The sequence below is a fragment of the Phaseolus vulgaris genome, chromosome 11 (genome assembly GCF_000499845.2).
Source record: "Phaseolus vulgaris cultivar G19833 chromosome 11, P. vulgaris v2.0, whole genome shotgun sequence".
Lineage (NCBI taxonomy): Eukaryota > Viridiplantae > Streptophyta > Magnoliopsida > Fabales > Fabaceae > Phaseolus > Phaseolus vulgaris.
The window spans coordinates 52164791-52191784 of NC_023749.2; the positions used below are offsets into that span (position 1 = coordinate 52164791).

The 26994-nt window shown below is 33.0% G+C and overlaps 3 protein-coding genes across 3 annotated transcripts; all 3 read left to right on the plus strand.

Moving 5' to 3' along the window:
• Positions 1-695, plus strand: LOC137824050 (albumin-1-like). Its single transcript, XM_068629485.1, has 2 exons — positions 1-121; positions 220-695. Exons 1-2 carry the CDS (start codon positions 70-72, stop codon positions 561-563), a joined length of 396 nt encoding a protein of 131 aa, XP_068485586.1. The 5' UTR covers positions 1-69; the 3' UTR covers positions 564-695.
• A 17606-nt stretch (positions 696-18301) lies between these two features.
• LOC137822323 (albumin-1-like) lies at positions 18302-18933 on the plus strand. The gene is made up of 2 exons (XM_068627212.1): positions 18302-18400; positions 18506-18933. The coding sequence occupies exons 1-2, from the start codon at positions 18349-18351 to the stop codon at positions 18838-18840; spliced, it is 387 nt and encodes a 128-aa protein (XP_068483313.1). The 5' UTR covers positions 18302-18348; the 3' UTR covers positions 18841-18933.
• Positions 18934-21543: 2610 nt separating this feature from the next.
• On the plus strand, positions 21544-22212 carry LOC137823456 (albumin-1-like). The gene is made up of 2 exons (XM_068628600.1): positions 21544-21630; positions 21737-22212. Exons 1-2 carry the CDS (start codon positions 21579-21581, stop codon positions 22075-22077), a joined length of 393 nt encoding a protein of 130 aa, XP_068484701.1. The 5' UTR covers positions 21544-21578; the 3' UTR covers positions 22078-22212.
• The last annotated feature ends 4782 nt before the right edge of the window (positions 22213-26994 follow it).

Below are 26994 nucleotides of genomic sequence, written 5' to 3' on the forward strand. Positions count from 1 at the left end.
AAATTGATACATTGAACAAGAGACCAACACACCACAAAACTGAGAATAAGAAATCTGCAAAATCAAAGAATGGGTTTTGTTAGACTTGCTCATTTGGCTCTCTTCTTGCTTGCTACTTCCAGTATGTAAGTTCCCATTGTTCATCATTTCTGTTTATATATTTGAGATCTACACAATATTATTATACATACTTCATTTCTTTTGACTTTGAAATTTCAGTTTTAGTAATGTTTTCGATGAAGAACATAGAAGCTGCACACTGTTCAGGTATTTGTTACCCGGCGTACGATGATCCACTGTGCGGGTCAAATGATTGTCTCTGTAAACGTGTTAACCCAATGTTTGGTGTCTGCATTGATCCAACTGCACTTTCATCATCTGTGGCAAAGATGATAGATGAAGATCCCAACTTATGTGAATCTGATGAAGAATGCATCAAGAAAGGAACTGGAAACTTTTGTGCTCGTTATCCCAATCAATATATGGATTATGGTTGGTGCTTTAACTCTGATTCTGAACAACTTAAAAGCTTCTTTGCCATGCCCAGAGCAAACTCCAACTAATGTGTATGCATGTGAAATGTGGTCATGTATGGTCATGCATGATGCATCTCCTGCTTTAAATAAAAAGAGTGTTCCATCCTGGTCGTGTAACATGAGTTAAAAAAAGTTATGATATTTTGATATATTGTTCTATTGTACACTTATAATAAATATTAATATTTATAATAAAAAAATTTGAAAAAAAGAAAAAATCTCTTTAATAAGAATATAAGCGAAATAAATAAATTTTATAATGTTTTAAAATTAAAGATATTATAATTTTTTATAAATGATTAAAATATTAATATTTATTGATGTGTAAAATAAAGGATGGTGTGAAATAAATATTTTTGGTTAAAAAATGAAAACGTTGGTGTCGTTGGAAATAAGAAAAAAATAGCAGACTTACTTAACCTTAACACATGACTAAGAAAACTGTGAAGATTAAGAGCCTCAAACATTGGCTTCTACCAAACAAAGTCAAAATTATACACAGTTTCAACATTTTAATTTTTTTTAATTTCAATTTTTATTATTAAATATTTTAAAATTTTTAATTCAAAATAAATAAATTATTCTTATTTTTATTAAAACTATTATGAAGAGAGTACCGTGTTCTTAGGTACTGTAAACCATTTATCCACAGATTCTCTGGCTATAGCACATATAGGTTTAACGTTTATCTCATAAGAGTTGTAGAATAGTGTTTTATATAGCTTTATGGAGGAGCAAGTACCAAATCTGAGGAGAAATCAATGAATGAAAAAAAACAACTGTGAAGAGACTGGAGAATTCGGAAAAATAAATCCACAAAACCAAAGAATGAAGCAGGTTAGGTCTTTCTTCAGCTCATGTATCTGAAAAAGTTATTCTAATGTTTAAATTATTAATTGTTTTGAGATATTTGGTCGTAATAAATATTGTTTAATATGTATTTTTATGTTGTAGGTGTGTTTATTTGTAGGATTATGATGAGACTTTGATATTAGGGTATGTTTTCGTTTTAACCTTTTATGCTGTGTGTTTGGATCCATTGATAGAGTGGGAGCGTGGTTGGACGAGGGGAGCGTGGATGGACAAGTGAAATGATGTTTTTTTGTGTTGAATCAACATGTTTGGAGGTGAGGGTGTAGAGAGTGGAACACGTACATAAATTTTCCTTTCTTGTCACGTATGTAAATTTTAGGATGGATTTTCATGTAGAATGGAAGTATTTTATGTTAATACTCTTAAAATGTAACTTTGTAACAGGCATGAATTCATATTGGTCATTTCATAAATATAACTATTATAATTATTAATATAATTATATATATACGATATACAAAATTAAATATTAGATAAATTTATTTAATAATTTCAAAAAAAATTAATTATACTATTAATAACAACATATAATTATAAATAATAAAATAAAATTATAATATCAACAAAATATATATAATTATATAAAATAAAATGATATATTGTATTTTCACAAATTTTAATATATTTAATAAATTTATTTGAATTTAATACAAAATTAGTTTTTATTACAAAAATAAAAATAATTATGAATATTATATATTAAAAAAAACTTAAATTTACGAAAAAAAAAACACCATAATTCATTATTAAATATTTTTTTAATAAAAAAGGCAAGTTGTAGGCATTCTCCAGCACCAAGGAAGAATGAGAATGAGAAGGGAGAATGAGAAGACGATCCTCTCTTCTTTTGGGATACCCCTGAAGTATCCCTTTAATTTTATTTATTCATTGCTGATAAAAAGAAATCAAGGGAGAATGAGAAGACGATCCTCTCTTCTTTGGATTTGTAGGTTGCTCAGTGTTGATCGGAGGCACTAAATCAATGGCAGGGTCCTGCCCCTATCAACTCAAGAGAACCCTTCTATCTCTTTGTCGCCTACCTTTTCAATTGTTTTAATACATTCACTGATTCGAGGACCATGTGAGATATAATTTGTGAAAAACACAAATGAATTAAACACCCAGTCAACATGTAGAATAAATATACAAGTATATATAGAATAAATATACAAGTATATTAAAACGTAACATTATGATCAAATTGACTCATCGTTAGAACGACTCATATATAGTTAAAATCTTTCGAGTAGGACCTATTTGGAAGTTGATCAAACACATGAAAAAATGTTTTATCTTGAGGAGATATGGAGGACCTCGGCCAAGATGAAAGGGGAATTTTGATTTTTCCTCTGAGTAATAGAAAAATGGCTTACCATCCAGTTCGACTAACATTTTAAAGTACCTCTTATTGGAATTTTTAAAGGACGAGGTGAAGGGAGCGAAAATAATGTCACTCAGACGACTCTTCAAAGATAACCAACCCATGCGGTAAGTCGATTGGGAGTTATAATAAAAAAAAGAAAGGATCGAGGGAACGACATCAATCTAAAGACATCACAAATGAGCCTAAATGCCCAAAGAGCCGCTGATGAGCATATATTTATTCACACACAATAGCCTTAATCATAGATTATTGGACTATAATAATAAATAAATCCATTGTTTTAATTAATATTCATATAATTGGGTTTATTTGGGTCTTAACTATTATCTTTGGTAATTTTGTGTTTTTAGGGTAAATTATCTGAAGCATCTACCTTTGTGAATGGGCCAAACATGCAAAAGTCCAAGTTGCTTCTTTGAATCAAAACAAAAAACAAATTCTGAGGAGAAGAAAGAGAAAATAAAAGCTACAACATTCCAGAAACAGAATTGAAAGCAAATCTTCTGCAAAATAAAAAGAATTATGGAAAGTGGAAACTGTTTATTTTCCCAAGATCCTTGGAGCAGAAAAGCCCTATAAAAGGACACAAGCATCAAGTAGAAAGAGAGAGAGCTTCATAGGGTTTTCTTAGTTTATTTTCTTCTTTTGTAATTCTTTTGTTTTGCCTCCGCATGGAAAGCTTAACCTTTTTGGCTGATTCCTTTGTAATTTCCCATTGAGTTATGAGGTTTTGTTAAATAAAAGTTTCGATTTTTAATTTTCTATAGCAGTTGTTTTTATTGTCTAATCTCCTGGAAAACTGGTTTTTGTGAGAGGTTGTACTTGACCGCATGATTGAGAGTCTTCCTTATCTTAAACTTTGGTTTCTTAGTTAGTTCGCATTGTTCTAATTAATTTCTTAGGCGCATGATTCAAGGGAGAGGAGGTAAGCATTCCCATGGAGTATACGCATGGAACAAAGTGGGTATTGATTAAACCAGTAGACGCATGTTTTACTGGTGAGTTTCAGTTGAATTAGATTGGCGCATGTTCAATCTGGTTTAACTCTGTTGGAGGATTGAGAAAAGATTAATCTTTAGAGAATATGTAAAGAATTCAATGGTGGAAGAACTTGGGATCAACCGCTTTTTATTTTCTATTTCAATCTCTTTTATATTTTCTGCATAACTATCTTAACCCCTTTTTATTATTATTTTTATAACTAACTTTTCATTACTTGCTGATAGATTTTAAACCCTAATCAACTAATTTTACTATTGGATTCGTTGGGAGACGACTTTGGGACATTTGTCCACAATTATACTATCATCTCTCTAGTGTTAGCCAAGTCTACGCTAGAATCATATTAATTTGACAGCAAAACGACAGCTATCAAATTTGGCGCCATTGCCGGGGAATCCAATTTGATTTTGGTTATCAGTTTTTCTTTTTATCTGCATAATTTTTATTTCCTAATTTTATTTTCTGCATATTTAACCTGTGTTTTCTTCCTATTATTTATTTATTTATTTATTTAGTATAGCAATAAAAATACGAAAATAAAAAATAAAAAATCTAATATTTAGGACGAAACATCCTCTCCCTGTCACCGTCGGATCACCCCACTCATAATGTGGACAGTTGGACGGTAGGCTAGCAAGATCGACCGCCGGATTTGCGCAACTCACATCTCTCACATTATTAGATGCCGAGTGTGTGAGACCAGAGGAAGAAAAAGAAGAACATAATGAATACTAAATGACTCATAAGAGGAAGTCATTACAAACCTCTTGATGCAAAAGTGCAAAAAATAAAGGAAATTGAAATACACTCGACACTCAGATAACTCTAGACAAATTCAGCAATGACAAAAGTGAATTCAAAAGTAATAACATTCAACATTCATCTCTATTTATAGAGACGAAGAAAAGAAAGGATGAAACGTCCTCTCCGTGACACCGTCGGATCACCATCGATCTAAGGGTGCACAATGCTTGACATTCGAAACGACACAATGTTAGTTCTTTGATCACACGGTAAACAATTGAACGATGCGTGGACAAGGCGCACGTCAAGTCTCTGACATTGCATTTAATGCGTCCATGTCACTTCTCACATCGGGGTACGCAACAGTCACATCTCTTCAGAAGTAAATGTTCCTCGAAGTTAGGGGACAAGTGTATCGGTCTCCACCAGACGAGTCTCGTTACTCGGTTTCGGTGACCAACCGATTAAAGGCACATTTAAACCAGCTACAATAAATAGTAGTTAAGACAATTGTAAGAACTTTGTAAAATACAGGACACGTTCCACCAAATTCGGGTAACATCCCAAAAACTCTAAAAAATCAAAGAAACTATCTAAAAGTAATACTTGTTATCTCTTATTTAATGATAATAAATTAATTTATAAGTTATTAAAAATAAAACTTTTTTTCTAATGTGAATGGAAAGTGAGATTTTTTTTTGCTATTTTTAATCCTATTTTTCAACCTTTGCTGACCTTTCTTCTATCTATATGTTTCCGAACATACAGGGTAAAAGAACGTGTCCTGAATTGGAGTACAAAAGTGGGACACATTCACCTACCCTTTGGTATGAGATAAACGGTTGAGATGTGTTTGGGAAGCAAATCAAAATGAGGAGCGTTGATTTGAAGGAAGCGAAACATGTGAGTGGAGGACCTTGGGAGGACTGGTCGTGGTAAGAACACTCTTCTGCCAAACGTGTACTACATCATAAATTAATTTAATTTATATTTCTTCTGTTTTAGTTATTTAAAAGTTAATTAATTAATTATTTAAAGTAATTAAATATTTATTTAAATTATGATAATAAATTATATTTAATTACAAACAATCAAATACACAATTTTAAAAATAAATAACATAACAAATTATATGTAATTTGTTACTTTACTAAAATTAAAAAACAAAAAATTTGAAAAACATAAAACAATAGAAAACCAAAAATAAATTGAAAATCGAAAAGAATATAAGTGGTGCTTAATCACGACTTCTTTCCAAATTATCCATTTATGTACAAAGAAACAAAAATTGTACCCGTGCTTCGAAAATAATTCGCAGCAAGATACATATTAAATAGTTTTTTTTATATACATTTATAGAAGAGAAAGTAACAAAGCAGACAGACAAATCAAACAATGAAAGGAGAAGAAAAAATAAAATTGGAAAGACTGAAAAAACGGAGAATCACTGTACAAGCAGAATCAGAGGAATCAATGACCTAGAATAGACGAACTGTATACGACAAGAGTGGCAATTTGTTTAAAAAAAAAAAGTTAGAAAATGAAATAATTGTTTTATAAATTTTAGTTAATTAAAATTTTTATATTTATTTTTTGGTTTAGAATAATTGAAATTTTATAATTGTTACATTTATAATTATTATTTTTTGTTATTTTCTTTTAGTGACACGGCAAGCAAAACCAGAAAAGGCCAATGTATACTACCAGAGTTGTTTTACAGTGTGTTAGGATTATGGATAAGATGTCTGAAGAGGAATGAATTTGAAATAATCTTACAGAAAAAACTGGGAAGAAATTTAGGTTCTTTAGAACAAGATAAGATAGTTAGATTAAATTTGTAAGAGATATAATACGTGTAGAAATTTTTTAATTTTTTTAAATGTTCAAAATATGACTTTATAAAATTATTTTTATTTAAAAATAATTAAAAATAAATAATTTCTTTTTGTAAATTTTAGTTAATTAAAATTTTGAATATTATTTTTGATTGAATAATTAAAATTTTATAATTTTTTACCTTTATATTATTAATTTATTTTCTTTGTAACATAGGGAAAAACAAGAGTAGGCTAATCCCTAAAAATTGTTACATTGAACAAGAGACCAACACACCACAAAACTGAGAATAAGAAATCTGCAAAATCAAAGAATGGGTTTTGTTCGACTTGCTCCTTTGGCTCTCTTCTTCCTTGCCACTTCCAGTATGTATCTTTCCTTTCTCCATCTTTCGTTTATGTTTATATATTTGAGAAGTACACAAAATTATTATACATACTTCATTTTTCTGACTTTGAAATTTCATTTTTAGTAATGTTTTCGATGAACTTATGTGAATCTGATGAAGAATGCATGAAGAAAGGAAGTGGAAACTTCAGTGCTCGTTATCCCAATGACTATATGGATTATGGTTGGTGCTTTAACTCTGCTTCTGATGAACTTAAAGGCTTCTTGGCCATGCCTAGGGCAATCTCCAAGTAATGTGTATGCCTGTGAAAGGTGGTCATGTATGGTCGTGCATTGTGATGCATGATGCATCTATGCTTTAAATAAAAAGAGTGTTCCATCTTACTCATACTTGGTAGTGTAACATGAGTTATAAAATGAAAACGTTTGTGTTGTTGGAAATAATATATAAGAAAAAAAGCAGACAAATACCTACTTAACCTTAACACATGACTAAGAAAACTGTGAAGATTAAGAGCCTCAACATTGGCTTCTACCAAACAAAGTAAATATTATACACAGTTTCAACATTTTAATTTTTTTAATTTCAATTTTATTATTAAATATTTATTTCAATTTAATTCAAAATAAATAAATTATTATTCTTATTATTATTTAACTGATGAATCAATGGACTAGAATAGGCCAACTGTATACGACACGATTTGCTAAGATGAGAAAAACAACAGTGGACTAATGCTTATAAATTGTTACATGAAAGAAGAGACTATAACACACAACAAAATTCGGAAAAACAAATCCACAAAACCAAAGAATGAAGCAGGTTAGGTCTTTGTTCACGTGTGTCTGAAAAAGTTATTCTAATATTTAAATTATTAGTTGATTTTAGATAATTGAGTGTATAAATATTGTTTAATATGTATTTTTATCTTCTAGGAGTGTGTAGGTGTGTTTATTTGTTGGTTGATGGTTGATGGTTGATGGTGAAATTCTCATATTGGGTTTAGATAATGGTAGGTTTTTGCTTTAATCTTTATGCTATGTTTGGATCTGTTGATGAAGAAAGAGCTTGGATGAGTGAGTAAGAGAATCTCTTGTTTGGATCATGAGGGTGTGTAGACACGAAATATGATTTTTTTTCTTTGTTTTCATATGCGTAAGGATTGCGAAGGATGTCCAAGTAGAATATGAGTCTTTTACACATTAATATCCTTAAAATATAACTTTGCAAGAGTGCATGAAATAATATTGGTCATTTCATAAATATAACTATTATAATTAGTGATATAATTATATATATATATATATAATATACAAAATTAAATATTAATTAAATTTTCAGAAGAGACCGTGTAAATCACATTGAAATTTTCACTATGACTCAAATGAAGACTTGGTCTTACATTATGTCTAAAGTGCGCGGTGTAAGTTTTTCATTTGGCCTTTGTTTTGTATGAGGTCAGTTAAAGTTCCTAAGAGATAAATTTTTGTTAAGAGATTAGAAAATTAGATTCTCTTACTTATATAAGGGTTGTGTTATCTTTGAAATACTTCTCATTTATTCATTTATTTTTTTGGCTTAAAAAAAACAGATGATGAAACTCCAGTTGAATGAATGCAGAAACCACCAAGTATTGCAATAGGAACACAACGACACTGAAGTGACCCACATGGTAGCACCTCAAACGGTGAACAAGCACTTGAACAATCTACAACTTCTATCTTCCCAATCCAAAACTTACTATATAACAAGATTCATCCAACGTATGATATGAAACAATGAAACTAGTAGCCGCATAGAACCATAAACAATTTTGAGAAAGTAATAATCAATTATCTACTTAAAACAACAACATAAACAACTGTGGGCAAGGTATAATCAATTTTTAGTAAAAAACGTCATGATTAATTATGTGCTAAGAATATGTAAAGCATAACTAATTATCAACTCAAAAAATTCACAAAATCGATTAGCTTCCAAGCATAATCATTTATCCACTAAAACAAACTTACATAATCGATTATCGATTATGTGGTTCTCAAAATTGATTTTTTTGTCAAGAATTCTATTTTTTTTGTTTTTCATGCATGACTTGCATAAATTAAAGGGAAAGAGAATAAAATTACTTTTGTCACGTTGTCTTTATCACTGTTTTTTAGATAAATTACTAATGTAGATAAACTATGAACTTAAATTAAACTAAATTTTTATAAAGAAATCTAACTAACTATAGATGTTTTTTTTGTTATGACTGTCACTAGAATCAACAAATTTACGAATTTATGTACTTAATACACACGAGTTTTTTTGGTTAACATACTCTCAACATCATTAATACAGTGTATTCACCCACACCCAAATTGTTGATAATATACTTAAGATAAAATATCATTATTAAAGTAGAATAATTAGATTATTTTGGAGGTATTACTTTTTTTTTTCACCTCAAAAATCCAACATATGATCTTTCTTGAGAAGAACTTTTAGCGTTCACCGTAGAATTTGGATAGAATTTTTGTCACATCTCATCTTCATCAAAATTTGAAATAAATAGTTATTCGTAAATATCTTCAAAACACACATTCAGCAACCCAATTTATAAAAGTTCCTTTATTTGAAAAAGAAAATTATGATTTTTGGGTTATAAAAATTGAAAGTTCATTTACATATTCGGATGTTTCAGAAATAGGAGTTTGAATGAAGTGTGATAAATTTTTGGCAATGATGAATGAATTAGTGAAAAAGAAATAGGAGTAGGATGAAATATTCTCATTTTATTTATAGCAGTAGATGAATCATGCATGCATGAGCATGACTATGCATGACCACTTTTCACAGACATACACATTACTTGGAGATTGCTGTAGGCATGGCCAAGAAGCCTTTAAGTTCATCAGAATTAGAGTTAAAGCACCAACCATAATCCACATAATGATTGGGATAACGAGCACATAAGTTTCCACTTCCTTTCTTCATGCATTCTTCATCTGACTGACATAAGTTGGGATGTTCTGTCAAAACTGGGCTTTGGGCTTTTTGGGCCTCTGCTGGGCCTTTTTCTCTTTCCAGTTTTTCTTTTTAGTTTCTGCTGTTTGCACCCTTGTATTTAAGATTATTTTTAGGGTTTTCTGATACATAATGTGACATTACTACTGAATAACAATTTTGTTTGAGTTCTCTCATCTCCCACGTTCCCTTTCTTCTCTTGCGATTCTCTTCTTCACCAAAGACTCAACATACTCTATTACTTCTGTAAATATTACAGAACCTTGTTGATTTCTCTAAGATGGTATCAGAGCTCTTCACCATGAAGAGCTCTGTTGCGCGCTCTGAATTCGTCCCTTCACTCTATCAAGATTTGTTCTCTTTCGTTCTCTTTCGTTTTCTTTATTTTACGTTTTTCTGTTTTTCGTTTTTGACAGTTTTTCCTTTTTCCTCAGTTTGTGTTTTCGTGCTTCAATGGCTGCTGAAAACCCTAATCGGAGCGAAACTCCAATTTCTAATCAAAGCAAGAATGTTGCTCAAGGAGAAAATCCTACCCACAGTTTCCTGTATCTACATCCCAGTGAGAATCCCGCGACTCCTCTTGTGTCTCCGCTTCTTGATTCAACCAATTATCATTCTTGGAGTCGCTCAGTCATCACTGCATTAAGCGCAAAGAACAAAGTGGAGTTCATCAATGGTACCACTACCCGGCCTCCTGAGACCGATCCTTCTTTCTCATCCTGGACGCGTTGCAACAACATGGTGGCATCCTGGCTTGTGCATTCGGTCTCTGTTCATATGCACCAGAGCATCCTATGGATGGATAAAGCACTAGACATTTGGAATGATCTCAAGGCTCGTTTCTCACAAGGGGATTTATCTCGTATCTCTGACCTTCAGATGAACGTCTCCTCTCTCAATCAAGGTGATCTTTCTGTTTCCGACTTTTTCACTAAACTTAGGATAATTTGGGATGAATTAGATAATTTTAGGCCTGATCCTGTATGTTCCTGCAATGTGCCTTTTATTACTGCTCAAAGAAAAAGAGAGGATCAGGCAATGCAATTTTTATGTGGCCTTAATGATCAATATAACAATATAAAAGCTCATGTCCTTCTCATGGAACCTGTCCCTGAGATTACCAAATTTTTTTCTCTAGTTGTTCAACAAGAACGCCAGTTTAACAGTAATGTTCTTGTTGCTAATATTAGAAATGCTTCCCCTATGACTCACACCAATAACACTACCTGTTCGTTCTGTGGTAAACTGGGTGACAACGAAAATGTTTGCTTTAAGAAAAATGGTTTTCCTAACCAAGATAACAAAGGACCAAAATTTGGCTATGGTAAAAGATTTTGTACTTACTGCAATAGAACTGGTCATACTATTGATATTTGCTACAAGAAACATGGGTATCCTCCTGGATATAAATCCCAGTATGGTAAGGCTCCTCAATTAAACAACATCACCACTGTCATACAAGAAGAAAGTTCTGAAAATCAAGATCAGGATAAACTGAATAATGGAGGAGATTTTCGCATCACTCAACATCAATATAAGATTCTCTCAAACCTTCTGAAAAATGTCAGCAGTTCCAACAATCAAGTGCAAGTGAACCAGGTTGGTTCCATCTCTGCTAATCATCAGGATCAGATTTCACCCATCACAGGTAATATCCATAAATTCAAAAACTCCATTTTTAATGAATACACTTGGATACTAGATTCTGGAGCCACAGACCATGTTTTCTTTTCTTTGTCTAACTTTACATCATATAATCATATTAAACCGATTACTATTAAGCTTCCTAATGGGAATTGTGTTATTGCTTCTTGTTCTGGCACTGTTTTCTTTAATGAAAAATTCATTCTTAAAAATGTTTTATATGTACCAGATTTTACTTTTAATCTTATCTCCATATCCCATTTGACTGCATCTCTTAAATGTGAACTTATTTTTTCCCCTACTGAGTGTTTGATACAGAACTCCATGACCAAAGACAAGATTGGTACAATTGATATTGTTGATGGTTTATGTGTTCTCAATAAGATTGATGGCAGCATTCTGAGTTGTAGTGCAAGACAGAATAATATTTGGCACCTCAGATTGGGACATCCTTCAGAAGAAAGGTTAAAAATTCTGCAAAACTATTATCCTAACATTCGCATTGACAAGAATTATATTTGTGATGCATGTCATCAAGCAAAACAAAGAAAAATTCCTTTCTTTCCTAGTAATACTCAAACTGCTCATGCTTTTGAATTGCTGCATATTGATATTTGGGGCCCCTGTTCTATTGTATCAATGCTTGGTTTTAAATATTTTCTTACCATAGTTGATGATTTTACTAGATATACTTGGCTCTTTCCCATGCATAACAAATCTGAAGTCAGGGCTAGTATTATTAGTTTTGTTGCATATGCTAAAAATCAGTTTTCTATTAAAGTCAAAACCATTCGCACCGATAATGGTATTGAATTTTCTATGCATGATTACTTTGCCTCTAAAGGGATTGTCCACCAAACCACTTGTGTTGAGACACCTGAGCAAAATGGCATTGTTGAAAGAAAGCACCAACATATTTTAAATGTAACACGGGCTCTCCTTTTTCAGTCTAAACTTCCTGCTATTTTTTGGTGCTTTGCTGTACAACATGTTGTTTTCCTCATTAATTGTATGCCTACTCCGCTGCTTAATAATGTCACTCCCTATGAAAAACTGCATAAAAAGCTATGTGATATCTCTTCCATTCGTGTTTTTGGATGTTTGTGTTATTCTTCAACTATCATTGCTCATAGAAAAAAATTGGCTTGGTTTTAAGTCAAACACAAAGGGTTTTCTGTTTTTAAATCTTAATAACCATAAAATAGATGTGTCAAGAAATGTTATCTTTTATGATAATTCTTTTCCTTATCATTCAAAACTCATTCAAAGTGATGATTTAAACAATTTTTCTTTACCTATACCTCAAAACTATGCCCAGACTCATGATGATTTTTACATGCACACTGAAAATATTAATGATACTAATAGTCCCATTAATAATACTCTTGAGATTGATACTAATATTGAGCAAAGTGAGACTATAGCTGTCTCCCCTAGAAGATCTACCCGCAGCAGAAGGCCCCCTGCTTACCTTCAAGACTTTGATGTACCCAATCTCAACAATAATACTGTAAGTACTAAACACTCCATTCATTCCTTTTTAAATTACAATTCCTTATCCAAGCATTTCAAAAATACAATAATGTTAATTACTTATGCTGAGGAACCTCAGAATTATGAAGAAGCTGTCCTATACCCATCTTGGATCCAAGCCATGAAGGATGAACTGGAGGCGCTCCAAAATAATGACACATGGTCCTTAACCAGCCTTCCTTCTGGAAAAACAGCAATTGGGTGTAAATGGGTTTATAAAGTCAAGCATCATGCAGATGGCTCTATTGAACGCTACAAAGCCCGCTTAGTAGCAAAAGGGTAAAACCAAATTGAAGGACTGGACTTCTTAGATACCTTTGCTCCTATAGCAAAGCTGACCACTCTACGACTTCTCCTAGCTCTAGCAGCAGCTCAAAATTGGGCACTCAAGCAACTAGATGTAAACAATGCCTTCCTACATGGAGATCTAGATGAAGAAGTTTACATGCAATTACCTCCAGGTTTTCCAACCCCTTCTCCCAATCTTGTTTGTCGCCTCAAGAAGTCTCTTTACGGGCTCAAACAAGCAGGTAGGCAATGGTATGCTAAACTCTCAAGCTTTCTACTTTCACATAATTACAAAATTTCCACTGCTGACCACTCTTTATTTCTGAAACATGATGGCAAACACACCACGACACTGCTGGTCTATGTGGATGACATCATTCTCACTGGAACTAATCCTAAGGAGATTTATACCATCACTGGTTTGTTACACAATTTTTTTCATATTAAAAATCTTGGTGATTTAACTTATTTTCTTGGTATTGAAGTGGCTCGTAATACCACTGGAATTCACATAAGCCAAAGAAAGTATATTCTGGATCTGCTTAAAGATGTTGGAATGCTGGGATGTGCTCCTGCTCCTACACCAATGCTCCACAATAATAAACTCTCAGCCACAAAAGGCATACCCCTTGGAGATGCAGAATCCACTGCTTACAGACGACTGATAGGACGTCTCATTTATCTTACCAACATCCGGCCAGACATCTTTTTCTCAGTAAATCACCTCAGTCGATTCGTCTCACACCCAACCAATGAGCATCACCAGGCAGCAATGCGCATTCTTCGCTATCTTAAAAGAACTCTGGGCACAGGTCGATTCTTCGCATTCACTCCAAAATGTGACTCACTTGTGAACAATATTTCTGAAGGCTTTAATAGTGTGCTTGTACCTGCACGTGCAAGACCTATCATTACCATGCTAGAAGATATCAGGACTTATATAATGCAGAGATGGGAAAAGAATAGATTGAAAATTGCCTCATTTCAAGGATCAGTATGTCCAAAGATTTTAAGCAGGTTACAAAAGGAAGCAAATCAAACTCGATATTGGATACCAAGGTTGGATGACAACATTGATACACTATTTTAAAAACTTATTGTGTTACTTGTTAGATATGTCTAACCAATTCCATCATCACAGCTCTTCTGCAGATCACCTATTTGAAGTGAGACATACCTCTACCATTGGAGAAAAGTTTGCGGTTAACTTGGACATACATGAATGCAGTTGCCGAAAATGGATGTTGACTGGAATACCATGTTGTCATGCAATTTCTGCAATGAAATTTGTTAATGTCGATCCCGTCAACTTCATTTCATTTTGGTACAAGAAGGAAACATATGAAAAGGTGTACAACTCAATTATCTATCCAGTGAACGGTGAACAAGTATGGGAAAAAACTGAAATGCCAGATGCTGTGCCACCTCCCACAAAGAAGATGCTTGGAAGACCAAAAAAGAAGAGAAGGTTGGAGACATGGGAGCTAATGAAGAACAAGACTCAGTTAGGCCAAACTGGATTAAAGAAAAAATGTGGGATATGTCATAAGGTTGGGCACAATAGAAAGTCCTGCATTGAAAAATCATCTGAACAGGGTTCAAGTGCACCACGACCATCTCACCCAAGGCCATCTCACCCAGGCCCATCTGAGCAAGGTCCAAGTCAGGCAGCTCCAAGTGCACCAAGACCATCTCAGGAAGCTCCAAGTCAGGCAGTTCCAACCGCACCTCCTCCACCATCTCTCCCTACTCAACCAAAAGTTTCAAAACCATCTCAGACAACTCGAAGGACAACAATATCAAGTGCAAACTTTTCAAGACCCAACACGAGGCTTAAGTTACAGTCCATTAGAGGCCGCTTTTGGAAGCCATGAATGCTTTTGGAACTCACTCATTCTATACCTGTGTATTTTGAGAAACAATTATTGTAGGCTCTCCTAATGTATTTTGGAATGATAATTTGGTAATTTGTTAATGTATCATGTACTTAATGTATTTGGTAGTTTTTGGAGTACATTAATGTTACCAGGTTCTATGATAATTAAGTTTGCGTCATTCTAAATCTATGATAATTAAGCTTTTGTGTGTGCTTGTTACACTTTAGCTATAGCTTAGCCTCTGAATAGTGGACTCTTGGTTTACTCTGAGATGGGAAAATTCTGATTGAACATGTATTGTTCTCCTTCCTGCTCAACTAATGTCAAATTTAATAATCACTTTTGCTAGCTGTCAAAACTGCTTTGTTGTGCATCTATAAACTGTGTAAATAGTTTCTCAAAAACATTTTAACTTAACCAAATTAATAATAAACTTATTTCATTTGGATAAAAAATATTTAATTGTTTAAACTAAAATCTGTACTCAATTATTTTATTAAATTAGTGTTTTAATATTGATGTCTACTACTTGCTAAATGATGTCTACTATTCAAGATGCATCCAGGGTCTATCAGAACATCAAATATTTCGTTCATTAAAATTCATTTTGCATTGATACAAATTTAAGGATACATATTACATACGGGACATAATAAACTCAACACACTAATACATATTACATTAACTCATTTAATCATAATCCTAACCAAAATAAACATTGACGTCACTTATGGGAATTTTAAGAAAACAGTCAACATAACAATGTTTATTACAACAACAACACACAACCCTACTAATAACATCTTAATCCACTTTCTTGACATTTTCAGACATTTTTCCAAGCTACAAATCTTGTTTCTTTGTCTAGCAATAGTTCCATCTTTGTCATCCCCAGTGTCTTCAATGCACCATCTGAAGAAATTGCATCCCATGCTTACACCACTCCTACTCTGTATTAGACAAAACGATAACCAAAAAATCAATACCAATGCATTTTTTTCATAAACCACACTTTAATACATCTCACCTTGTACTTTGGACACCCTCAAAATTGCCTCCCACCATTTTTGACCGTTGTTGCTGTTCTCAAAACTGCAAATTCCCCATAATTGCAAATGGGAGCAACAAAAGTCGTCCTACTCCCACCACCATGGCTAGAATTAGATCGCTGTTGCTGCACTTCCATTCGATTATAGCTGCATGATGATACAGATGCAGACCTATAGGCACACATTTCCACCACAAACGGACCTACACCCACGAACGAATCAAAAACGTTGATTAATCCTCTCCAACCAACGAATCCTCAAACACCGGGCTCTACCACAAACGGCGACCCTCCTATATGTAAACTCACTCGTTTCTATGAACAAGGCAGCAACCGAAAATTTTACACACGCAAACCCTAACGACCACAATTTATGAATCTCCCCCTATCCAATCTCATTCCCAAAACTCTAATGACCCAAAACGACATGTCAATGACTTGGCAGTCCACACAACACCTTATCTCTGCCACATAAGCACCACTTAACGCCGTTACGTGCGACTTGACGGAAAGGACCATTTTGGATACATTTTAAAAAACATAGGAACCAAATTGATTTTTTTAAAAACCACGGTACTAAATTGAATATTGGCCCTAAATATAAGGACCAATAAGGTAATTAAATCTTAATTTTATTAAGAATTCAAAATAATTTTAACGTATTTAAATTTTTAATTACATATAATAAAAAATTATTTTATAAAAATTCAGCCAATTTTTAATTATATATATTAAAAAAATATTTTATAAGAAACTACTTAGTTAAAAAAACATTTTATAAAATTATAAATAATAAATTAAAATTATATAATTTCTTCTTATTATTTTTAATTTTAAATATTAGAAAACATATATTAAAATAATATAAATGTATAATATATTATTAATTAAAATCGTATATAGAGTATATGAATTTAGGTTTTTTTTTTTTAATTTTATACAATTATATATTATAATATTACATAATGTGTATATGAAATACGATTTCAAAATGAAATCATATATCGTTTATACGATTATTGTTTTTTTTTCTAAAATTTTCTAATTTCTTTATGATAAAATCGTATTTCGTGTTATAATTTATCTATTTTTTTTAAAAAAAAATACTCATTTTATGAGAATCGAACAAAAATTACTATCACTTTGAGAAAAAAAGCTCACATTTTACACTCAGATATGTTTGAAATGCTTGAAGTTCTAAGACTTAAAGTATACCTTGTACTTTTGGTAGAATAGTTTGAATCTCATTTTCTCTGATTCATTGATTTTTTTTGTTTGCGTGTGATCACAATTTTCCACAACCAAAATGGCACTATATTTCGGTTGGGATGTAACAGTGAGAAAGTTGAAACTGAAACCCTCTTTTATAGCAAACTTGGAATAAACAAAAAATAAGTGTGAGGTTGTTGAAGACTAGTACAAAATTTTTATATATCTTTCATAACTAATATATTATTCTAAAGAAATTGAATCGAAAAAAAAAGGTTCATAAAGTTTAATTACTTACAACTATATTTTTTTATATTTCTTCCATATTTGGGTGATTTAAAAAGTTAATTACTTAATTACTTAAAGTAACTAATATTTATTTCAATAATACTAATAATAAATTATATTCATTTACAAATAATTAAATACACAATTTTAAAAATAAATAACAAAAAGACAAAAAATGTAATTTATGTTATTTCGCTAAAATTAAAAAACAAAAAAATGGAAAAACGAAAAATAATAGAAGTGGTCCTGGACTTCTTTTCACTATTTATTCACCCATCTTTCCAGAATAGGCTAATTGTACACTACAAGACTTGTTTTAAAGTGATTTGAGAAATTAAGTTGTTTTAATTAAATTATGTAGAGTAAATTTGGAAAAGAAATTTATTGAAGTTGTTGAGGTGGGTGTAGAGAAATTTTAATTTGTTTAAAATGTTTAAAATGTGAATTTTCACAAATTTATTTTATCACTAAAAATAATTAAAAATAAAATAATAAATAGTTTTTTTTATAAATCTTAGTTAATTAAATTTTTTATACTTTTTTCAGTTGAATAATACGAATTTTATAATTTTTATATTTATATTATTAATTTATTTTCTTTTATTATTATTATTATTATTATTTTCTTTTAGTGATGCAATACAAAGTGGACTAATGGCTATAAATTGTTACATGCAAGAAGAGAAAAACACACCAGAAAACTCAGAATAACACATCTGCATAATCAAAGAATGGCTCATCTTAGGCTTGCTCCTTTGGTTCTGTTCTTGCTTGCCACTTTCAGTATGTAACTTTCCATTGTTCTATCATTTATGTTTATATATTTGAGAAGTACACAAAATTATTATACATACTTCATTTCTTCTGACTCTGAAATTTGATTTTTAGTAATGTTTTCGATGAAGAAGATAGAAGCTGTAGACTGTTCAGGTGCTTGTTCACCGTTTGAGACGCTACCATGCAGGTCATATGATTGTCGCTGTGTCCCTGCTGGACTATTTGCTGGTTTCTGCATTCATCCAACTGGACTTTCATCATCTGTGGCAAAGATGATCGATGAACATTCCAACTTATGTCAGTCTGATGAAGAATGCATCAAGAAAGGAAGTGGAAACTATTGTGCTCGTTATCCCAATCACTATGTGGATTATGGTTGGTGCTTCAACTCTGATTCTGATGAACTTAAAGGCTTCTTGGCCATGCCTAGGGCAATCTCCAAGTAATGTGTATGCAGCTGAAAAGTGGTCATGCATAGTCATGTTCATGTATGCATGATGAATCTACTGCTATAAATAAAATGAGAATGTTTCATCCTACTCATAATTGGTTTGGTTCTTGTAAACTCTATAAGTTAAGTTAAAAACTGAAAGAAAAAACGTTTCTGTTGTTGGAAATATATAAAGAAAAAAAGAGCATCAAAACATTGGCTTCTACCAAACAAACAAACTTCTCATAGGAATAAATGTTTCTTCAAAATCAACATGGGGTTGTTAGTTTTAACCTTTAAATTTCCTTCAAACTCTTGTTGAAAACTTTGTTTTCTTTTCACCGTGGCTTCAATGGCTTCATCATCATACTGTGTTTGTTTGTATGAAATCTGAGGTAAATGAAGTTTCCATTTGAATGGACCTTCAATACGCATTCAATCTCCATAAAACTTTGCATTCGAAATTTGTAAGAACATGTTATTCAACATTTTCACCCAACACCATTAGTAGGTTTTATCACCATAGGAGTACTGTGGGGATTGAGTTTATTATGCAGAGTTTGCACCTTGGTCTGATCTTGGTCACACATAAGCTTGACTCTAGTTGCTCCCACAGTTAGTCCTCAATCCTGTGATTTTCTTGTGTTTGTTGTTGCACATGTTAATTATTTATTTCTTCATTTTTGGAAATATTTTATGTTTGTTTTGAAGATGATATTGAAGAATGACAATTTATTTCAAATTTTGATGAAGATGAGATATGAAAAAAGTTCTACCCAAGTTCTGTGGTAAACGCTAAAAGTTCTTCTAAAAAAATGTATGTATGTTTGATTTCTGAGGTGATAAAAAAGTAATGTCTCCAAAATAATGTAATTATTCTACTTTAATAATATTTTATATTTCTTGGTTTAATAATTATTATAATTACTAATATTATGAGTATTGAATGATGGAGATTATAAGTTGCTTATTATTACATATCTTCATATCTATGTTGTCTTTCAATTACATTCACCGAATTCAAAGATTATATTTATAGGCGTATGACTTATATACATATGTTAATCATAATGTCAATCTTTACACGTATATTGAGATAGTTATGATTATGTTTGAGGTGATTATTATTCAATTAAACAAAAATATAAAAGCATGTAGTTGATATTCGTATTATTTAATGTATATTAATTATTCTGTATTTATTTATCAAATAATAAAATACTTAAAGAAACTTATACAAAATAATATGAATAAATATTAATATGTTAAGTCTCATTAAAATGTATTAAAAAAAAATATAATATACAATAAAGTAATCCTTTTTTATTTATTTATTTACAATATTAATTATCATCATAACTGCTTGACTAAGTCCTATGGAGATATTGTCTTAAAGATAAATAGGTATACAAATTATTTTGAAGTCCTAAGACATAAGTATACATTGTACTTTTGCTATTATTATAATTATAATAATAATAATAATAATAATAATAATATTTTAGTTGTGATGTGACTGTGAGAAAGTTGGAAATAAATTTAAAGCCTCTTTTTAGCAAAGTTAGAATAAGGAGGTAGGGTACATTGTTTTTTCTAAAGGAAAAAATGACTAGTACCAATTTTTTATATATCTCTCGTAAGTAATATGTTTTCTAAAGTAATTGAATCGGAAAAGATGTTAATAAAATTTAATTACTTACAAATATTTTTTATATTTCTTCTATTTTGGTGATTTAAAAAGTTAATTTATTAATTACTTAAAGTAACTAGATATTTATTTAAATTATAATAATAAATTATATAAATTATATTGAATTAAAAATAATTAAATACATAATTCTAAAAATAAATAACGTAAAAATTAAATTAAATTTATGTTATTTCACTGAAATTAAAAAACAGAAAAAATATTAAAAATAAAAAAATGGAAAACAAAACAAAATTGAAAAACGAAAAAAAATAAAGAAGTGCTGCTTAATAACGACTACTTTCCACAATTTATCCATCTTTATAATTTCTTTTTAAAATTTATCCATTTATAAAAAACGAAACAAAATTGTACCAATAATTTTTCCATGATTGCTTCTGAAATAATTGCTGCCTACATGAAAAAAGAAGAATCAGTGAATGAGAATAGGTCAAGCTGCATAAGAGTTGAGTTGCTTTATGATCTGTTTGATTAATAGAGATGATTTTTTCAATTTTTTTTTTTTATCGATAATAAATAAATATATTAAAAGGGATGCTTCAGAATGTACAGAGTATCCTAATGGTAATGTTTTTTTCTTTCCAAAAATATGAAATAAGTTTTGTATTAATTAAGATATTTAGTGTGAATTTATATGCAAAATTTATTAAAATTTCTGAATAATATAATACATGTAAATAATTTTGAATTTTTTAAAAGTATTAAAAAGATGTAATTTTATAAATTTATTTTTATATTAAAAATAATTAAAAAATAAAATAAAATATATATATTTATATATTTGAAGGAAATGGAGCATGTGAGTGGAGGGGACCCTTGTCAGAGCTGGTCATGCTTAAACATGTGCTACATCGTAAATTAATTCAATTTATGTTTCTTCTATTTTGGTGATTTAAAAAGTTAATTAATTAATTATTTAAAGTAACTAAACATTTATTTAAATTATAATAATAAATTATATTTAATTACATTGCTATAAATTGTTACATGCAAGAAGAGAATAACACGCCACAAAACTGAGAATAACACATCTGCAAAATCAAAGAATGGTTTATGTTAGGGTTGCTCCTTTGGAGCTCTTTGTGCTTGCCACTTTCAGTATGTAACTTCCCATTGTTCATCATTTATGTTTATATATTTGAGATCTACACAAAATTATTATACACATACTTGGTTTGTTCTGACTTTGAAATTTCATTTTCAGTGATGTTTTCGACCAAGAACATAGAAGCTGCATACTGTTCAGATGTTTGTTCAACGTTTGAGATGCCACCATGCGGGTCACGTGACTGTGTTTGTATCCCATTTGTACCATTTGTTGGTCTCTGCCTTCATCCAATTGGACTTTCATCATCAGTGGCAAAGATGATAGATGAACATCCCAACTTATGTAAGTCTGATGAAGAATGCATGAAGAAAGGAAGTGGAAACTTCTGTGCTCCTTATCCCAATCACTATATGGATTATGGTTGGTGCTTTAACTCTGGTTCTGAAGAACTTAAAGGCTTCTTGGCCATGCCTGGAGCAATATCCAAAGTATGGTGATGCATGATGCATCTAGTGCTTTAAATAAAACCAGTGTTCCATCCTACTCATACTGGGTTCTAGACTCCTGAGTTAAAATATGATAATGTTTTCTGTTGTAGGATATATATATATATAAAGACAAATAGCTACCTCAAGCTTAAATAGCATTTTTTTTTATCAGCAAAAAATACAATTGAATAAAAAGAGGTACTTCAGGGGTACCCCAACCCATATACAAAAGACCAAGTAGCACAAGACAAAGGCAAGTAAACATTTTAAAAAACAGAAAAAGCATATACACAACCCCTCATCCACCTATTTAACCATATCTTCAATACAAGCATGTCTTGCCCACCTAACCTCTTCTGTTACGTGTCTTCATATGCTACCCCCAACACAACTTTCTTTTAAGCTCCTTAAAGTGTAAAAATCAGGAGCACCAGCAAACTCATATACTTCCCCATGACTTCTAGCAGTGACCACGATACCAGAATTTCATGCAAACCACCTCACTCACCCAAAACATCCTTGTGGCAGCTCTTGAACCAGCTCCTTCTCTAAACCAAGAAGTACCTTAACTCCTTACCACACCTTCACCAAAAAACCTGCAGAAAGGTAGGAAAAAAAGATAACCTCCATCAAGAGTTATATTTCCTTTACTGAATCAACACAAAACCAACACATATTCCACCCTGCAACACCCTGTTTCTCCTTAAATTTAAGTCCTACAATTTTCACCTCATTTCCACCGCACCTACCGACCTTCCAACTAGCACAGATACCTTAAAGTTGACGCATCAGTACAGAATCATCTCATCGCCTACCCTCATATCAAAAACCCTGCATACAAATGATTGGACTAAGAATCCAATCTGAAAAAGAAAAATTAAATGGAGCCGTACCAAACTTCAAACATAACCACGTGGCCAATTGAGCTGAGTGGAAAATTTCTTCAGCATCCGGAATCCCTTGTTTGAACATAATCAGATTTCTCTGATCCCATATGCTCCTAATAATTGCGATCCACAGGCCCTTGCAAACTTGATTCTGCTGATTGGTTAAGTGAGGGAGATGAAAGCTCTCAAAATGCACTGAGAGATCTTTGTGCTGCACAGATACTATACCCATCCACCGCAGGCAAAGAACCCAAATCTTTTGTGCACACAAACACGTCAAGAATATATGTTGAGCTGATTCTTCAGTAGCCTTACAAAAAACACACACTGAGGAGTTGATAGCCAGGCTTCTCCTTATGAGGTTATCATTCGTTGGTAACCTCCCAATTAGGACCCTCCATGCTGTACACACATCCTTGGGTACCGCTTTGGCTTGCCACAGCAGCGAAAAAACATTAGTCGAGCTGTCATTGGGATAGTTACACAGAGTGAGATATGCAGATCGGACAGAAAACACACCTTTGGGATCCCCACTCCATTCAATAATATCCTCAGAATCCCTGTTCAGAGTCGTTCTTGTAATAAGGTTCATCATTTCTTCCTATACACTAGTTTCCCACTCAAATCTAGTCTTTCTCCATCCTAACCTCCAGGACCATCCTAACTCCCCCCACGTGCCTACCTCACCCACCAATTTTCCTTGCTCTAGAGATATGGTATACAATCTAGGAAGCATAAATTTGAGCTTATCATTGCCCAACCATGTATCTTCCCAAAACCTGATTTTGTCCCCGTTTCCCACTTTCCATGAAACATGGTTACGGAACCAACCCTCACCTTCTCCTTCTTCGCATACCTTTCCAAGGTCACTCCACCACCAGGAATGATTTTTACCACAACCTTGAATATTAACCGTATCATTATAGTACTTAGATACTAAGATCTCTTTCCATTTCCCTTCTTCTTCACTCATCATCCTCCACTTCCATTTTGCTAGCAAAGCCCGATTAAACTTCTTAATATCCTTGACCCCCAATCCCCCTTCCTCCTTTGATTTGCACACATTTTCCCACCGAACCCAGGCAATGTATTTGCTATCTTTGCCCCACGCCCAAAGAAACCTCCTCTGTATACTAGAAATCTTATCACAGACTGCAGTTGGTGCTTTATAGAACGACAAATAAAATAAAGGTATAGAAGTTAAAACCGACTTAATCAAACATAAGCCTGGCTTTATAGAACGCACTAAGCCTGGCTTTAACTTTCTCCACCACTGGATCCCAAAATTGAATCCTCCTTGGATTACCAGCAATTTGCATTCCCAAATAAATAAAAGGTATTTGCATGATATCACAATTGAGAGTTTTCGCATATAGCTCAAGATTGCTTCGATCTACCTTTAACCCTGCTATCTTTGATTTATAGAAATTAACTTTGAGCCCAGAAGCCATCTCAAAGACTCTAAGAATCGCCTTAATTGTAAAGACATTGGAAAAGGAGTCTTCACATAAGAATACGGTATCATCTGCAAATTGCAACAAGCTGCAGTCTACCTCATCTCTCCCCACCTTGATACCTCTTAACAGGTCCTCCTTTACAGCTTTACGAACTAAACCCGCCAACCCTTCAGCTACAATGAGAAACAAAAACGGCGCCAGAGGATCTCCTTGCCTCAACCCCCTCGTAGGTCTGAACTCCTCTGTTGGACTACCATTAACCAGAACTGACACCGTAGCCGTCTCCAAGCATCCTTTCACCCACTTAATCCACTTGCTATGAAACCTCATCCTCTGTAACATGTCCAGCAGAAAAGTCCACCTAACTGAATCATAGGCCTTTTCAAAGTCTACCTTCAGGCACACCCCACTCTTTTGATTTCTTCGGACCTTTTCAATTACCTCATTTGCCATCATGACACTGTCTAACATACCCCTATCTTCCAAGAAAGCTGACTGCACATCATCAATAACCAAATGCATGACTTCCTTGATACGGCACGATAAAACCTTAGTGATAATCTTATAAAGAGCTCCCACTAAGGATATAGGTCTGAACTGCTCAATCAAAACAGGATTCTTCATTTTAGGAATAAGAGCAATAAACGACACATTGCAGCCCTTAGAAAAGCTCCCAGATTCTTGAAACATGTACACTGCTTCCAAAATATCCTCCTTTAGAGTCTCCCAGTTACTCTTGATAAAGTTAAAGTTATAGCCATCTCGACCCGGACTTTTTGATCCGTCACACATCCACACTGCAGCCCTGACCTCCTCCTCAGAGAAATCCTCTACCATTTTCAGGCTAACCACCTCTAGAAGAGTCATGAAGTCCACAAGACCAAGTCTAACACCATGATCAGGAGTGGCCTTGAACCTCTGTTCAAACACACGTTTCACTTCCCTACGCACGGCTTCCGGTTCTTCGCACCACTGATTATCTATTTCAACGCCTTTGACTTCGTTCCTAAGCTTCCTCCATCTAATAACAGAGTGATAATACTTGGAATTTGAATCCCCATGCTTATACCAAGTAGATCTAGCTTTCTGCCTATTTAAAGATTCCATCTTTTTATCTAAGCTCTTTTTTTGGCTAAGTAACTCCCACCTTCTCAATTTCTCCCCTTCCAAAAGATCACATTCAGCATCCTTGACATCAAGGTTCTCAATCTCCATCATGATTTCACGCTTACACTCCTCAATATTTCCAAAAACACTCTTGTTCCACTCCTTGATGTCTTTTTTCAATAACTTCAATTTATCTTTGAGCCTGGACATACTGTTCCCCTGTACCTCATAATTGTTCCACTTGCCTTTCACCAAGTCCTTAAATTCAGGTTCCATAAGCCAAGCATCAATAGATTTGAAGGGTCTAGGTCCCCAATCTTTATCCCAAGACTTGACCATTATAGCACAATGATCGGAAACTTCCTTCTGCAAAACATACTGCTTGCTCGTAGGCCACCTTTGTAACCATTCCAAGGATACTAAGAATCTGTCTAGCCTTCTTTTGGCGGACCCATCTGCCTTAAACCAAGTGAACTTTTTACCTACGAGAGGTAATTCCACCAACACATTCCTATCAATGAACTCATTGAAATCTCTAATCTCCTTCTTCTGACTGGAAAAACCTCTAACACCTTTCCTTTCCTCCATAGATCTAACAACATTAAAATCCCCGCAACAGCACCACACCTCATTATGATTAGCACTTTTAATGATTGACAGGGCATCCCACATGACAACTTTATCACTAACCGAACATGTTGCATACACATTCACAATTACGCATAGGCAGTTCATTTTGACATGAGTCCCAGACACAGCTATGAAGCCTCTTCCTTTAACATGAGACCTGTACTCAAACGCTTCTTTGTTCCACATAGAGAGAATACCTCCTGCCCCATTTTCTCCTTCATTAAGTACCCAACCAATTTTATTATCCCCCCATAAGGCAAAGCATTTAGAATCAGAGAAATCCGTAACTTTTGTCTCCTGCAAACACACAAACTCGGCACCTTCCTTGTAAATAATATGCTTAAGATATTTAGCTTTAACCCCTCCTCCTAGCCCTCTGATATTTAAATTGATAATAATCATCAACAACCTGTTTTCGTACCCTTCTTCATCTTACTCAAGACTTGTCTATCCCTATCCTCCATCACCTCCACTTCTTGTAACATCATGACATCTCCCTATGGGCATGTCGTTCCTAACCTTTTTGCCAATTCCCATATCCTAACTGATTCGGGTTCAACAGCTTCTTTCCTAATTCGGTTATTACATTCAACAATTTCTGAATCTGACAACGCATAAGTTAAAGAACGTGACCTGGTTGGGTATCTATTCCCGGAATATAGTGATCCCGTGCCCCCTTTGGAACGCCACCGTCTCTGGATCGTTCGACCCCCTTGCTCCCATAGCGCACGTAGATGGCGTACTCTGTCAGGGGTTTGATGGTCATCCACCTCTGTATGGTCCTCCTCGCCGCTATCAGCGCCACACATCTTCTTCCCCAAATCTCCCTCGCATCCTTTACTGAT

Excerpts from the sequence above, each read along its gene's own strand:
- LOC137824050 (XM_068629485.1), top strand. The coding sequence starts at position 70 with ATGGGTTTTGTTAGACTTGCTCATTTGGCTCTCTTCTTGCTTGCTACT. Across the intron at positions 122-219 it reads CTTCTTGCTTGCTACTTCCA|TTTTAGTAATGTTTTCGATG; the intron begins GTATGTAAGTTC and ends TTGAAATTTCAG.
- LOC137822323 (XM_068627212.1), top strand. The coding sequence starts at position 18,349 with ATGGCTCATCTTAGGCTTGCTCCTTTGGTTCTGTTCTTGCTTGCCACT. Across the intron at positions 18,401-18,505 it reads GTTCTTGCTTGCCACTTTCA|TAATGTTTTCGATGAAGAAG; the intron begins GTATGTAACTTT and ends TTTGATTTTTAG.
- LOC137823456 (XM_068628600.1), top strand. The coding sequence starts at position 21,579 with ATGGTTTATGTTAGGGTTGCTCCTTTGGAGCTCTTTGTGCTTGCCACT. Across the intron at positions 21,631-21,736 it reads CTTTGTGCTTGCCACTTTCA|TGATGTTTTCGACCAAGAAC; the intron begins GTATGTAACTTC and ends TTTCATTTTCAG.